The sequence below is a fragment of the Nelumbo nucifera genome, chromosome 1, assembly GCF_055504915.1.
Source record: "Nelumbo nucifera cultivar China Antique chromosome 1, China Antique-T2T, whole genome shotgun sequence".
Lineage (NCBI taxonomy): Eukaryota > Viridiplantae > Streptophyta > Magnoliopsida > Proteales > Nelumbonaceae > Nelumbo > Nelumbo nucifera.
The window spans coordinates 96961613-96978087 of NC_142649.1; the positions used below are offsets into that span (position 1 = coordinate 96961613).

General features: G+C 37.7%; 1 protein-coding gene across 2 annotated transcripts; it reads right to left on the minus strand.

The window, feature by feature from the left end:
- Nucleotides 1-665: 665 nt before the first annotated feature.
- LOC104610594 (Ran-binding protein in the microtubule-organising centre protein) lies at nt 666-15554 on the minus strand. Of its 2 annotated transcripts, XM_010277297.3 has the most exons (12): nt 15164-15550; nt 14956-15057; nt 13213-13293; nt 11625-11734; nt 11400-11535; nt 11210-11308; nt 6328-6433; nt 5790-6244; nt 5539-5721; nt 5092-5289; nt 1969-2292; nt 666-1042 (listed from the first exon to the last, which is right to left on the minus strand). In XM_010277297.3, the coding sequence occupies exons 1-12, from the start codon at nt 15437-15439 to the stop codon at nt 950-952; spliced, it is 2163 nt and encodes a 720-aa protein (XP_010275599.1). In that variant the 5' UTR covers nt 15440-15550; the 3' UTR covers nt 666-949. The 2 variants fall into 2 exon arrangements, with proteins under 2 accessions (XP_010275599.1, XP_088745595.1); XM_088889469.1 differs by lacking the exons at nt 666-1042; nt 1969-2292 and adding an exon at nt 3890-4145 and having other exon boundaries at nt 15164-15554.
- Between the last annotated feature and the right edge of the window lie 921 nt (nt 15555-16475).

The window sequence follows — 16475 nt, forward strand, 5'->3', positions numbered from 1 at the left end:
AATCCAAGCTGTTAACCCAGTGGCTGAGATGGTACTTGGCATCCCTCCGACTGGGTTAATATGGTACTTGGCATCCCAATATGGAGGTGTTGGCCGTGTGGGATCCAACCCTCGTGACTGCAGGTTCTCCGTGGTAAGGTCAAAGAATCCGATACAAGTCGGAAGGATAAGATCCAATTTAAATTTGAATATAAGACAAATCAAATATGGATCTACTTTATCTTGTTCCTGAATCCATGTAACCCTAACCTGAAAAATCACACTAGGCTCAATTTGGAAAGAGTGCAAATACAAATATGTAAAATAGGTTCAGAAATATAAAATGCAAGGCTTTGCACTGTACATGTTTGTATTTGCGGTCTTTCTAAGCTGAGCCTAAGTTTCAGAGGCAGCTGTCTTTCTGTAGTATCTCAGGGTTTCAGGCAACGTCCTTGGGGAATTCGGATTAGCTAAACACTTTTAGCTGTTTAGCAGGCTGTGGAAACCAATGATAGCGCTCCACACCCGTGATAAAATACACGAGGCCCAGAGAAGTTGAATGATTGTAGGCCCCATGTATTTTATGACTGGTAAGAGCTAATGCGTTCAGCTAATCCTATCTCATATTGGGTTTGAGGGGTAAAAGAAAGACGAAAGAAGCAAATCGATGCTCCAAAGAACAACAATGAAGGGCAACCAGTCATGTATCCTTCATTAGATAAACATATGTGAATCAATCCAACGACTGTTTAGTATCCTATGGGCATAATCTACACAACCATACCCAAAAAAATTCTTGGGTACAGAAATGGTACAAGTCATTTTACCAGAAAAGCCAGTGGCACTATTGCACAACTTCACCGGCCATGCATATATTTACAGCTGAGAGGCAATGACACAAATTGAAGAAAATACTATACTGAATAAAATAAATGAAATATAAAGGCAGTTAGATTACAATTGTACATGACTATGCAAATATTTGCTGTATTACAGTCTCGGCATTTCCATTGTACTGTGCTAGAAGACTAATGGCATCAGCCCTTGGCAAAGCAAGAAATTCCTGCAGATAATCACAATACAATAAATGTTTCAATTTAGCAGAAAAGCTTTTGTGGAAAAAAAAAATCAAGATATATAAGCATTACAAATGGCATCAAGGAATGATCTATAGCTTCTGCAGGGAAAATTAAAAAGGTGAGATAAAGGTAAAAAAAAAAGATAGGGAAATAAGAAATTATGTTCCTTCGGTAAGGAGGTCTAGATCTCATACCACAGTTACTGTTGACAGTTTCAGTTTTCTAACAACAGTTATTATGGTATATTTCTGATAGGAAATCTATAAACATGATCAAAGTGAACTTATATTACGTGAAAATGTAGCATTTTAAGACATTATTGTTTTTAAAACATTTAAAATGAAAGTCTGGATTTATTGTTTTAATGGAAGCACGTCTAAATTCTGTTGCTATATGTTGAGACAACAGCTACATGGAAGCCAAGCATGGGCCCATGTGCTTGGAGAAATTACCATCCTTCACTGAGGTAAGCTTGTGATGGTCCCCAACAATGCAGCAACAGCAGACATTCTTTTTACCACACCTACCCCCCCGCGCCTTCAAGAAAATTAAGGGCGATCGTAGAGAAGTGCAGTACATGCTTTTGTCCCAAGTAACTGTGGACTGCATAAGGAACTTATCGTATCGTTCAGTTATTTAGCAAGAGATATAATTTGAGAGACATGTATGTGCTTTGAGATCCCCCCTTCTTTTTGAGGTACCTAATTCTTTTCTTCTGTATTCCACGGATTCTATTGGATTATTGGATTCTCATTATCAAAAGAAAGAAAACAATTCCATAGGCTTGACATGGACAGAGTTATTATTTCTTTGTCCTTGGGAGATAATGTGAACCAAAAAACAAGTTACCATAATGAGATCACAAAAAGATTACCATATGTGCAAGAAGATTATCATTGTCAGAACTCACCATTACTTTAAGTATTGCACTCTCATCACATATAACATCCCTTGATGACACTTGACTTGGGCTGCCGCCATCTTCTGGCATCCTGCTGCTTGAAGATATGGTAATTTGGGAAGATCCAGTTGTGGAAGTATCTGCATTTGCCTTTGATGTAACATCAATAAGTAAGGGAGTGTTAATTTCTTTCAATGTGTCAATCCTAAGAAGTCCTTCAAAACGGTCTTTACACAGTTGAATCCTGAACCATTCATTATGCGAGTGAAGTGTTGCTCTCATTATCTTCATTAGTTGTGGTTCTTCAATGCCAAGCCTCCTACCCATTGCAACCTACACAATATCAAAATACACTTCACAATGATTTTGAACTAGTGGAAAGTAGATGTGACCCATATTGCAATATTGAAACATGGAAGAAACCACAATTTGTTAAGATATTTACACAGTTTTCAAGGCGCCAAGGCGAGGCTGGGCGACCGAGGGGTGCCCTGTCGCCTAATCGCCTAGGCGATGAATTTTTTTATATAGAAACATAGATCCCAGGGTAGTTCCCTAGGTACCATAGCCATATTTCCTTAATAATTATTCATAATTTTCATAAAAAAAGTATAGAGTACATGTTAAAGTATAGAAAATCAACATATTCATGAGAAGAAAAAAAAAGAAGGAAAAGAAAATTCAAAAAATATAGGGGCTGAGCCCTTATTTTTGTTATAGGAAAAGAAGAAAAGAAAAAGTAGTAGTAGTAGTGGTGGTGGTGGTAGAAAGCGTGTTGATTAGACAAAATTTTAAGCTCTTATTGGTTCGGGTTTTAAAGTCTTTGAGGGTTCAATACAGCATTTAGCAATGTTTGTATTGATTAAGTCCTAACAAATAAGAAAATAATAAAAACAAATTAGTATATAAACACACAAAATGAATATTTTAGTTTAATAGTGCCTATTTTATAATTATAATGTCAAAAAATAAAGAATAAAAAAGTATTTTACAATACATAGTACAAAACTGCTTCGCAATTAGGCGAGGCAAGCCTCAAAGGACGCCTTGTCACCTAGGCACCCGCCTAGGCATCACCTTGACAACTATGTTTACACAATATTTTGGAAATTGGAGTATGGCTAAAATTTTCCAGAAGCTCTCACATCACAAGTTAGGTATTCTTCTATAAATGACCAAGAAGTTAGCAAGTTATTACGTCAGTAACTTCACAGATCTTTTAGCTATCAATAAAATAGCATGAAATTGGTTTAGGTTGCATTCTGCAAAATCTAACAGAGAATATATCAGTGTAACTCGAGTCATATATCATAATCAACTGTATACAGATGTCAAAGACATAGGAATAACCATAGATAATAATTTGCAATTCAAAATATCCAGCTTTTTTTATCAGCAAAGGTAAATTATATTAAGCATTATATAAAACCTGAGTTTACAATTCTGTGGGTAATTTACCAACACCCATAGGAATAACCAAATACAACTAGAACTGCAGTCCCCAAAACCAGCCTTACAATTTAGCCCAAAACAAGTGCTCCCAGTTTGCCCCCTGTTTAGCGAAAGCATCTGCCATGCCATTTGCAGTTCTTCTCACCCATTTAAAAGTAACACTCAATAACCTCGTTAAACTTTCAATTTCCTGATCCTTGCCTGTAAACCCAAGGAGTTTGGCTATGAAATTTTGTCCAGGAAATAACCACCTGGGAGTCCCCTTCCACTTCTAACCTCTGAAAACCAAACTGTTTTCCGAATTTCAGCCCTTGAAACAAAGCCAATAATCCTTCTGTCAATGGATCTCTTTGCTCTACAGGACCAGAATAAAGTGCTAGTATCTCACCATCTGTCCCTCGAAATACACACAATTCAGCCCTTCATTTCCCAAAAAAAGCTTCCATCAAAATTTAGTTTCACAGCATTAGGTGTTGGCGGTCTCCATTCCAATAACCACCCTTTCTTTCTCTTGAGCCGAATTTTCCACTTCCTTCCATGATCTCAAAATGTCATTAAAGGAGAAATCATGGAAGATTTCCAAGGTTTTTACCCAAGATTTCCCTGTTCCTTTCTTCCCAAATATTTCAAATCAGTGCTGCTCTCATTGCTTTCCACAGAATCCTTCCTCTCTTCTTTGACTGTCTCAGGAAGTTTGGATCAAAGAGACCACCACATCCTAGGGAGGAGTCCACCTACAACCAAAAAAAGAACAGAAAAGCTCCAAACACAAAACACAAAAGTACACTGAATAAACAAATGGGATATACTTTCTCCACTAGCTTTGCAAACACAACAAACATGTCCCGACACATTTGTTTGGCCTTCTTTCCTGCAGCAAGTCACAGGTATTAATCTTCCCAAGAAAGACCTTCCAACAAAGGGCCGGAATTTTTGTGGAATTGGCTTGCTCCAAATCTCTTTTTACCAGGAGAATTAAACCCAAGGTTGTAGGCTGAATTAGTTTATTGAAAAAGGAAGCACAGGTGAAGATGCCAAGTATTATTCTAATACAAAGTGACAAAGTATGATTTAACCATTTTTTGAGGTGTGGCTGCCCTCAAGCCCTTCTGATGGGTTAACTTCTGTTCCAATGCATCTCTGTCTCTTTTTGATTGGTTGCCTACTTTTAACATTGTGCCAGCTTTTCAATGATGATTTTATACATGTTGTTTGAGGTGTAGTAGAACCAAGCCTCTGTTTTGCAAGGAGAACATTGGAAAGCTACATTTCAGATGAAATTACTGTTGATATCTTGGTAATTCTTTTTCTTTAGTGAATAAATTGAAAAAGATTTATAAAGGTCAATGAGAAGGAAATTGTGTGGTTTACAAAATGACAAGAGGCTACTGTACATTCTAGGTAACTTGCTAATCAGTTCAACAAAAATATAATGCAGAAGATACATAGAGAATCAATGACATGTCCACTGCTTATTATACAGCAACTTGCTTAAAAAGCTCAGACAGGAACGATGCAAAAGCAAAACTTGCATGGCCAAAGGTATCATTATGGTCAATGTTTTAAACATGTAAGCGCTTGCCTCACAGGCCTATCATAAATAAAGCCAAATAGGTTTGAGAGCTTAGTATCCAATAAAACAAAAGAGTGAACAAACGGTGTTAACCAAATAACATTTACCTGGAGTGAGGTTGCAAGAACAGATAAAGGTACACCTTTTGCAAGGGCATCTTCATTAGGTTTCAACAAAGCCAATAAAGTTTCTTTCAAAGGCTTTAACAGAGCTGGATCGCTTGCTGCCAAAGGACCCAAATAAGAGCATGCAACCCTTAAAGCACTAGAATGATCACCACTAGTGACTAGTTTAAGGAATTCAACCTGACACCAGTACAAAGGCCATCAGCGGAAAAGCTTACCATTTGAACTATTAATACTCAATTCATAGATAATGAAATCACTCTCTTACTAGGCTGCTTATTTTTTCTAATAAATTTGAACTATTAATACTTATTCCTGCCTTGTCCTTGGCAGATTTCTGTTTGTATCTCTAGGTTTTTCTAATAAATTTACCTTATCTTTTCCAAAAAAAAATTCTCCCATGTTAAACATACTACATACCACAATTACCTGCTTAAGTTGGAACAAGAGAAGAGGATTCTGTGCAAAAAAGTTTGGGTCCATGGTGTTCACTTCTTCCACAACCTCAGCAGCCATTCCCTTACTAACTAGTTCCTTCATTTCCAGCACAATCTCATATTTACAATCCCCCTTTTTCTTGAAATTCTCTGGAGGAGAATGTTTTACCAAAACCTGTGTAACAAGAAACTCATCAGCATACAAAGCAGCATGATGATCAAAATAGATTTACGGGTTGATACCTGTTGTTCCTCTAATCCTTCTGGGTTGACAGCAGGAGTTGGAGTGATGAGCTCTTGCTTGCTACTCACAGTATCAGAATCATCATGGCCAAAGTCTAGCTTCTCAGTTCTCCCTCTCCATCGTTTGCGCCTATTCCTTGGTCCAATTGAATGACTTCTACTCCTTTGAGACCCTTTATAATTTTCAGCCTGATGTGTCTCACTAGTGCTGCAATCTTCACGGTTGCCTATTACTTCATATGCAAATCGTGATTCTACATCAGCACATTGTATGCTTAAATTATCAGCATTAGTTACTTGAGGACCACTCATTTCAGCATTACAGATGGACGTTTCAGTGTCAGGGTGATCAACAGATTTATATGCTATGTCAACAGAACAACCTCTTGAGGAGCCACATTCACAGTCTTGCTGATAAATTTCCAGGGGTTTACCAGGGCTTTGAATACAGGATGCTGGAAAAACCAAAATGTGGTTTGATAAGAAACTATCAATGCATTGAATAGTTAACAAATATGCAAGTTGGAGAAAAGATTACCAGATCTTGATGTCAGACTACTGTTGACAATTCCTCTGTAGACACAGTATTCATGAACAAGTTCATCAAGCATAGGAACATCCAGTTTCATCCGGCATAGTTCATTCTGCAGACAATCAACATGATGCAAAAGCAAAAAATAAAGAGAAGCATTTATTAACCCCAACAATGTTCCAAATATAGCTTATATGAATGCACAGTTTGACTTTAATGCAATAAACTGAAGTAGAACAATGTTTGATGTTAATCCCCCTTACTGTGAAGGAGGGATTAAGGATTTGAAATATAGGAAAGAGAGATTTAGATCCAAAATAGAGAATAGAAAGAGAAGAAAGATTGAACCTTCAAAGAAATCTAATCAGAGAGAAAGAGAGAGGTAAGATCATACTCTTACCTGCAGGTAACTTCAAACAAACTTCAAACAAACTTCAAACCAATTTAAAAGGCGTGCCTAGGCGCACCGGCGAGGTGCATTTTAGGGTAGGCGCCTCGCCTAGGTCCTAGGTGCAGCACTTTCAAAAGGCGCATGCCTGGTGCGCGCCTGATGTGCCTTGCGCCTTGGCCTAGGCGTGCGCCTTTTGAAAACTGTACATTTTCTTGCTTTTTCTGAACCTAGCAGCTGGGCTAGGGGCTCCGCCCCCCCTATTTGCTAATGTTATTCATTCATTCATCTTAGTAAAATATCTTCTTAGAAGGCAATTAAAATTATAAAATCATTATTTTTTTGTGTGAGAATTAAGAATTTAAGCCCTAACATGGACTTGTTTGGGCTTGCCTCGAGGGGCATGGTACAAAGGCAACTCGTAGAATCAGGAATGTAATATGTTTTATATCACATTAGCTACTTGAACTTCTGCAATTGAGGAGAAAAGAAATTGTGGGCTTTACATGCTTGAAAATGTTTTATATGTTTGGTTTTATTTTTAAATTTTCATTTGAAAATGCTTTACATGTTAAGTTTATGTATTTTAATTTTAGATAATAGGTTTTTAAAACCATTAATTTTAAAATTTAAGGTTAAATTTCTTATTAGTATTATGTTTAATATTTTTTTGCATTTTTTAATTTTTTGACATTTTTTATTTTTTTTAGCAATTGTTCGTATTTTTGCACCTTGCTTCAAAAAGGCGTGCGCCTCTCACCTCAGGCACAAATTGGCCCTTGCGCATTTTTGCGTCTTGTGGTTTTAGAACACTGCTTCTAACTGTTGAAAACCCAATTGCTTGGCCCATCTGAGCCCTTGGAGGAGAGCCAATACTTCAGCTCTAAGCAAGTCCCCCAAACCTATTGGACCAGAATACATAGCTAGGATTTTTCCTTCCACGTCTCTAAACACACCCCCTACTCCAGAAGGCCCAGGGTTCCCAAGAGAGCTGCCATCAAAGTTCAGTTTGACATTACACTGCAAAGGAGGGGACCAAACTGCTTGTATGGTAGGTGATGAAGTAGAAGACCTTGCTAAAATACTCCAGCCTCTAGTCAAATCATCTATAGAGACATCCTTGAACAAGTCAAGAGTTTTCAGCCAATGTACTGCCTTGATGGTGATCCCTTCAATAACTTCAGGAGCTGATTTTTCTTTCCCTTGGAAAATCCTATTATTTCTCTCTTCCCACACTGCCCACAAGAGAGATGATTTCTCGACTTCTTCAAAAATCTCCATAATAAGACTCTTTAAACTAGTTTGACCCTTCAGGATGATTAACCCAATCCCTAAGCCATAAATAAACTTAGAAAATAACTTTCAAAAACTCAAATGACCAAAATCCCAAAAACTCAAAAGTTATAAAATTGCTATTGCATAACGCATTGGAAGGAAACTGGTTACTTTCTCCATTGGTTCTTTCCCTACATCAATATCCACATCAACAGTACACTATTTACTTCAGAAAATGGTTCTAAACATATAGAAACAATGCAGGTTGAGCAAAATAAAAAAAACCAAGGTAAATGACAAATTAGATACCTTTTCAAAATGTAAACCAACAGTCATAAAAGTACCCTAGCTTTTTTTAATCAATAATGATATTCATTAATAATCTATAAGGAGGTAAAAACAATTCAAGCTCGCTTTCTCAATATTAATGGAGAAAGCAAAAATTACTATAGCATCTGAAAAAGAAAGAGAAACAAGTACAGACATTTCATGCTACTAACATGTAACTGTGCCTGAAGGAAAAAAAACAAATAATTCAGGAAAATGATAGCTACCCTGGTGGGCCAGTCCCCCAACCAACCATGCTAATTTACTTCCAGTTAAGATATCAGCTAGAGCATTAGTTGATCTTGGAAGACACCTGAATGAGTTGGTCAGTCCTGGATGCCAAAACTATAGCTTTTCCAATGGGAGATCCCATGGCTAGGGCCCTTTACATGACATCATCCATCCAATAGCTAGATGTGGATCTTCCTCAACATTTAGTCTCTTGGAACTCAAAGAAAACCCCCTTGCCCAATGAACCCAGAGTAACTGTCATATTCATGCCATCACATGCTCTAACGACTCAACCACTCCTGAAAGTAACAGGCCTGTCAAGCATCCATTTAGAGCTTCACCACTCGATGGAAGGGGAGATGGCACTCCTGCACAACCCTCTGTTTGGTATAGAGAAGCTTGCCAGCCATGGCAATGAATTAATTGAGATGCCTCTAAATTCCTCCCTAGTCAATACCCAATTAGATATTTGAGTAGTCACAAGATCAATGATAACCCTTACTTGAGAGAATTTCCTAGAGTTTCCTTCGCTTAAGAGTGTGCTACCCAGTTTACCAGGATATTTATCATCTATTCCCTAAGCTAGCTGAATTAGCTGGAAAACTTGAAAAGCTCAAAAGGATTTCCAAGTTTCATCCCGATGACAAGCCTTCTCTTCCAAACAAGTAGCATTGTATTCTTTCAAGAAAGAGCATCAAAAGGGTGGTTATTTCCACTCTCAAATAGAAGCATTCTTTTTCAGACATGTGTCTGCATTTGCAAATTTAACCCAGCTAGGCAAAAAGAACAATGACCTCCCCGGCTCCCCCAATAACCCAGCAACAAACAGCAAAAGCTGGGGCACTCACCAATAAATTCCCCCAAACCACCACCATCCCCCTCCTATAGCAATGGACCACAAGGATATGATGATTTAGAGATGGGGGTAATTCTAAATGGATACCCTACCACAAGAAAAGAGAGATAAGATCATGGCATGCACTGTGCACCCCTAATTTCATTTTGTTCCAAGATCAGCCAACTCTCTAGCTTAAATCTCATAAGAAAATGTTTCTAAAACTAAGCACCATGGCCTTATTAGGATATATCACTTCCTAGTAGGGATCAATGTTTTAAAATGTGGAGGTGTGACGCGAGGCGTTCCACTACCTAGAGGCGTGAGGCGTAGTTCAGAATGTAAGAGGCATAAGCCTCCTTAAGAGGAGGGGGTCAAGAGGAAGAAGGAAGAGGAAGGGGAGGAGGAAGAAGAGGAAGAGGGGATCTCATTTTTTCTTTATTTTTGATAAAAATCTTTTATATTAAGAAGAATAAAGATGCACAGCACTAGTTGAAAGCCCCCCAGCCAAAGGGGCCAAGGGCAGATCACTTTCTTCCCCCTTATCTTCTCCTCCCTTTCCTTTCCTTTTCTCTATTTTTTTTCTTCTATTTCCCTTCCCTTTCTTTTCTTTTCCTTTCCTTTTTTTTCTTTTTCTTTTTTTTAGTCTTTTTATATGAGGTGTACATAAGGCGTATGCCTCAGAGTTGCCAGTGCCTCTAGCATACACCTCTGGGCATTTTGGGAGCGCCTTGCCTGGAGCGCCTCCAGGCATACGCCTCCCACGCCTTTTAAAACACTGGTAGGGGTGGTAATTTCTACCCCACTTGGCTGGTATTGCCTCAATGGGGTGGGTTCTTTTTCCTTGAGAACCAAATTTTGGGGTGGGGACAGCTTTTAGGATTTTACAACTCGTATGGGTACAGATAGGGTGTGGTAATAGGTTAAGCACAACCTTCCCGCCCGCATATTGTTTGATAGTATATGAACTTATGTATTGGCTGTTGAAGTTAATAATATTTTGAATTTTATGTGAAGGATAATTGATAGCTTACGTGCTTTCTACATGTTTTAAGAAAATAATTGGAAATTCTGATGTTTGTTCATGTTATTTCACTTGTTTATTGCTTATATAATACGAAATTAGATGCAGGTTCTGCACCCATTATGCCAACCCAACCTGCCCCACCCACAAATGCGGGGAGGGGAGGGTTGAGGTGGGCTTTACATTTTCATTTGTGGGAAGGGTTTGGATTCTGAAAATTCAACCTGTTATGGGTTTTAGGGAGGGCTTGGATTCACAAAACCCTCCCTGAACCCGCCCCGTTGCCATCCCTACTTCCCAGCCAAAGAAGACATTTTATTTGTCTAGCGACATACTAATCTATCATTAAAATTCAAGCCACACCACAATTGATTATGTAATAACAAGCAAGGGAAATGCCCCAAGCACAAAATCAATCCATAGATTCACTTGTTTATTGCTTATACAATACGAAATTAGATGCAGGTTCTGCACCCATTATGCCAACCCAACCTGCCCCACCCACAAATGCGGGGAGGGTAGGGTTGAGGTGGGCTTTGCATTTTCATTTGTGGGAAGGGTTTGGATTCTGAAAATTCAACCTGTTATGGGTTTTAGGGAGGGCTTTGATTCACAAAACCCTCCCTGAACCCGCCCCGTTGCCATCCCTACTTCCCAGCCAAAGAAGACATTTTATTTGTCTAGCGACATACTAATCTATCATTAAAATTCAAGCCACACCACGATTGATTATGTAATAACAAGCAAGGGAAATGCCCCAAGCACAAAATCAATCCATAGAATCATTAATAAAAAATTGATGAAGAACCTGAAATGCCTGGATTAAATCGCCTTTAGCAAATCGCAAGCTATCAACTGCACCTTGTCGTGTAAGTTCCACGGCATGTGCAAGGGCTTGTATATCAACCTGAAGAAGAATTGACATGTAGGTGCTGATTAAAACCTAAGGAGTACATAGACAAACGAGTTCTATATGAAAGGTAAATAAATAAATCCACCTCATCAAAAGGGGGTGCCTCATACAAGCTCTCCTCAGTTGTTGCAGGGGGATCACGTTCCTCAAGGAGCAACCTCTCAGTAAGATCTGAAATAGGAGATGATATGCCCTGACGGAAGCAGAATCCCTTGTGTATACTGCATGTTATTTAAAGGAACAATAAGAATCTAGCATCCAGAAAGTGTATACATTGTTGCCAATCAGAGCAACTAAGTTGAGGTATGACCTTATCAAGTATCTCAAGGTCATCGAAAAGACTGGGTCATAAGCATGTAGATGGGCCCTTAGAACAGAGGACAATAATCCAGCAATGTCAGACCTCTTTCTTTCAGACCACTGAAACAAATATAACAAGAATATTAAGATAACAAATGACAATAGAGAGTCTTGGATCCAAAAATAATTTGCCATCAACCTTATGGAAGTCAATGGACATGCTTCCATCTTAATATGAGGTGAAGGTAAACAGTGATATGCCATGGTTCAACATCCCCTCCTTTCCCCAGCACAAAATACAGAGAAAAAGAACGAAAGTAAACAAACATATATACGTGTGTGTGTGTGTGTGACATCCAAAACCATCAAGAACCACATGGTGAGGAAATATTTCAAGTTGAAAAAAAAAATGTTTTACCAAAAACTTTTAAGCAGCAAATTCATCAAAAAAAAAAAAAAACTTTTAAGCAGCAATGACAAAAGAAGAATTACAAGCAGAACTGAAGATCCCCAAATAAGGAAGAACTATCCTTCAATAGGGTACCCAAAGCCATACCCGTGTCTTGAATCTCAGGAAATAGAACCATGTCTCCTTAAAAGTTGACAAGGGATATACAGCTAATAAGTCCGCTTTACTAAGTAGATCCATCATGGGTACTCATGTTTCATAACAACTTCCGGTTATTATGTTCAAGTACAAATGTGCTTATATGTTCCCTAAAGAGGCTCCAAATCTACTAATATATGAAAACTTTCCTATAGCACAGAAGTAAAAGAAAATCACATTATATGGTATGCTTCTCCATAAAGATTCATAGCACGACAGGCACATATCTACCACAGAAGGTCCTGGCATGTCTCAGCCGTGATATTGGACATTGCCAACTTCTAAAATAAGACAAATAAATTTATCAAAAGAAGAAAAAGAAGAAACTTACATCCTCATGTATCTCAATATATGCCTAGTTATCTAATTAATTTATTCTGAAATATGCACATGGGAATTTATTTTGTGATGTATTTTATGAAATCATGCAACCCACCATCTTTAACCATTATGATTATTATCAACTCCAAAATTGCACGTGCACATACACATATTGCATATACAAAGACTGTCAGTATGTTCAAAAGAATATCCTTGCGTGTGCTTACGATGCTCATGTTTCTAGATTTCAGGATGTGCCATGTTTCCCACCACATATCTACTTAAACACAAAGTTTCATGTTTGGGCTGGGGACTTGAGAGGGATTGTTGGATCCTACTTTGGTTTTAGGTCTGGGAATTGAGTTAGGTTTTTTGTCTTTTGTTTTCTGTAATTTATGAGAAAAGAATCCTGTTTCTAAGAAAAGTAAAGGGTTGTATTGTTTGGGTCCTGGTTGATTACTTTGGGGGGTGATATCTTATCATCTGTTTGTACTCTCTTTTTCTTTAATAAATTTTTTATTTTTTATTTGTTACAAAAATAAAAATCTACTTAAACAGAAAGCTATATCCATATCCATAGATCATAATCATACTTGAAAAGAAAAGCATACATAGCTCCATAAAGTTATAACTTTATAACCATGAGTGTGAAAACATAATTTATACACACCTCATTTGCCACAGGTGAGGCCTGATCATCTTTGTCAAATATAAGTGCAAGAAGAACATGCTTAAACTCTTCATATGCTTCCTTAAACATAAACACAAGCATATGTCAGAATCTATAGCAGATAAGATTATTAATTAATAATACATCATAAGTTCATTGAGGAGTCTAAACTCTATATATAGGTGTGCCCATATGTGTATATGTGTATGTGTGTACATAAACATTCATTATAATAATCATGATGATATTAATAACAGTAATAATGAGAAAATCTAAATGCATAGTCTATGATAAAAGGCAAAAAGTAAAACACTCTTGTTTACCTATAAGAACTACAGGCTTTTCTCAAAACCACGAAAAGTTTGAAATTGAGGAAAAGAAAGCTATGTTTGGAATTTTTTCTATGAAATTTCATAGGCAGATTTAGAATATAAGGATGTAGGAGATCACCAAGCTTGGTAGGATTTTGAGTACACCTTGCACAAAATCTGCCTTGTGAATAAAATCCATAAGTTTACTTAGCAAGAAAAAAAAAGAAAATCCATAAATTTTATACTAAAAAACTAGGATTCTAGATAAAGTTTTTGGGTGAACTTTTGTAGCTTGAAATGTGATAGACTTATGGTGGGAAATCTAATATGACGGAAATTAGAGGTCAGGCACAAAGATGGAAATTCTAGGATGTAGAAGAATTAGAGTTTCCAGAAATTGTTTATAGAATTAAAAGATGGAAGGAAACTGAATTATATTGGGTTTCCACCCAATATAGAGTGGGGATATTGAGAGAAAAGGGATTCTATCTAAGAAAATCCAATGAAAGAATGAGATTTAAACAATTTGGCTATAAGGACTTACCTCAACTGATTCTTGTCTTTAGTGATGTTGAATGAACTCTTTTAACGAAGAATTTATGGTTGTTGTTTGTTGATGGCTATAATGGGTGCTTCTAGAATAGAAAGAAAATATAGAGAAAGAGAAACAAACCTAGAATCATTCAACCTAAAGTCCTAATATCTGCATTTACCATCCACAGCTTATGTAAAATTTATGGAAAATATTTTTTGCAACATAATTTATGGAGGAAATCAACTAGAAAAAAAAAAAGACTTATTGCCTCCTTCGCAGGGAAGATAGGCAAGATAATTTTGAAAGAACGACGTCAGTGTTAGTTTAGGTGTTCTTTAAACAACAGTTCTTCTCTTGTGAAATTCATTCATTCTGGGCTACAGAACCCATGTTACCACCTTCTAAAAGAAGAAGAAAAAATATCTTCAATCTGAGTAACCAATGGGCAGTGCACAAGGAAGTTTGGCAATTGCCGACTAGGTGGCAAACTAGAAATTTACATCAAAATACCCAGTGAACCAGCAAAAATAAAAAATTATATCGTTCTTGATCTGATAGTATACCAGAGTGATTTATTTTTAACTTGACAATATTAAAAAATAGCCACCAAGAAATTCACAAATCAAACAAGCACGATATCGCAAACCATTAACAAATTCATCTACTTACATAGTTCTAGTCTCTATGTAACACAAATAACAAAAAAAAAAAATCTAGAAATATTAATAATAATACACATTAACTTTCAAGTGCCACATCAATAGTAGTGCTGATGAAAGACTTATATAGAAAAATGGCATATGAACGAGAAAATAGCCGACTCCATACTTGGGATAAGGCTTGGATGATGATGACGATGATATGAACGAGAATATCATGAAGGTAGAGTAAAAATACCGGATAGGCATCGAGAGCACAAGGAGCAAGTTCTTTGCGCAGGCACTCAATTGCAGAATCACGATCTTTGGCAGTCCCCCTCCTCAGAAGCTCGATAAATTTCTTTTTTTTTATTTATTTTGCAAAGAGTATTAGAAATCAGAAAGTAATCCCAAGCAAACAATTTTCGCCCCCCCCCCACCGCTACGAACAAAAAAAATTGCATTACCTGCTTTTGCAATCGAAAGAGAAGTCGATGATCATGGAGAACAAATGGAGCATGGATCCGAAGAAGATTGATAGCAGCATCGACATCTCCGATTTCCAGTGACCGTCGGATCTGGCGAATTAGCAGACGCGAGCGGTAAGACAAAGACGACGGGGAAGAGGGAGAAGAAGGAGAGGAAGAAGGAGAAGAGATTGAATCTTCTATCAAGTTTTCAGATTTCGCAAAATCGACAACCAGAGAATCAAGAGCTTCCCAATTTACAGGCATCGATTCCATCTCTAAAAGTAGGTATCTTCTCTCGGTAAATTATATAGATAGACAGATAGATGGAGAGAGAGAGCGGAGTAGTAGTTTTACTGTTTTTCCATCAAGGGAAATTCTCTTCTGCACACGAAAGGCGGCGATCAGAAATTACGATATTCGTAAACTGCCACATGTTCATTATTAAGCACTATAATTGGATCACCACTCAAATAGAGTCCAGCCCATGAGCCCATTCTCTAGGACGTACATAAACGTCCGCGGCGGCGCGGCTTACGCTTTGCGCCACGTAGTAGGAGGCTATATATTTTAATCATTTCAAGTTTAGCCGAGTCGAATATTTGGTTATTTAAAGTTCGAGTTCGATTAGTTTCGAGTTTGGCTAACTTTGATTGAGGCTAAAGGTGCCAAGTTGAGGTCTTTTTTAACTGATAAAGTATCGAATTGAGGTTTTTCTAGCAGCCACGGTGCTGAACTGAAGTCTCCCTCTGTTATCGAGATGCTGAGCCAATGTCTCCCTCTATAGTTAAGATGACACCCTATGTACACATATTTGATTAGGCTCGCGAGCCTCATGAGCCAAGTTTTATTAAGTTCAAGCTCGACTCCACTAGTAAACGAGTCTATATATCAGGTTTGAGTTCGGCTCAAACCAAGCCGAACTCAAATAACTTATGAATAACTTGACTCGTGACCACCCTTACTTCCACCTCATGGAACCGGGACAACTTGGACCAATAGAGGCAAAGGCCCAAATTCATCTTTCCATTTCCCATCCTAGCCGCTTTTCTTGAAGGGCTACACAATGGGGGTAGTCCATCCCCAACCCATAAACCTCCCAACTCGAGTGCAAGCAGGATTTGATTCCAACTTACTAAAGTCTCCACTACTATCAATAGAAGATATTACCAAATAGCTGATTGGCATTTAATCGCTGAGACCAGATCTACTCCACACATATGGCGTCTCACACTAATCTCACAGGCACATCCTACTATGTATTGAAAATATTATTATTAATCATATATGTTCCCAATGCAGGTGGGATGTG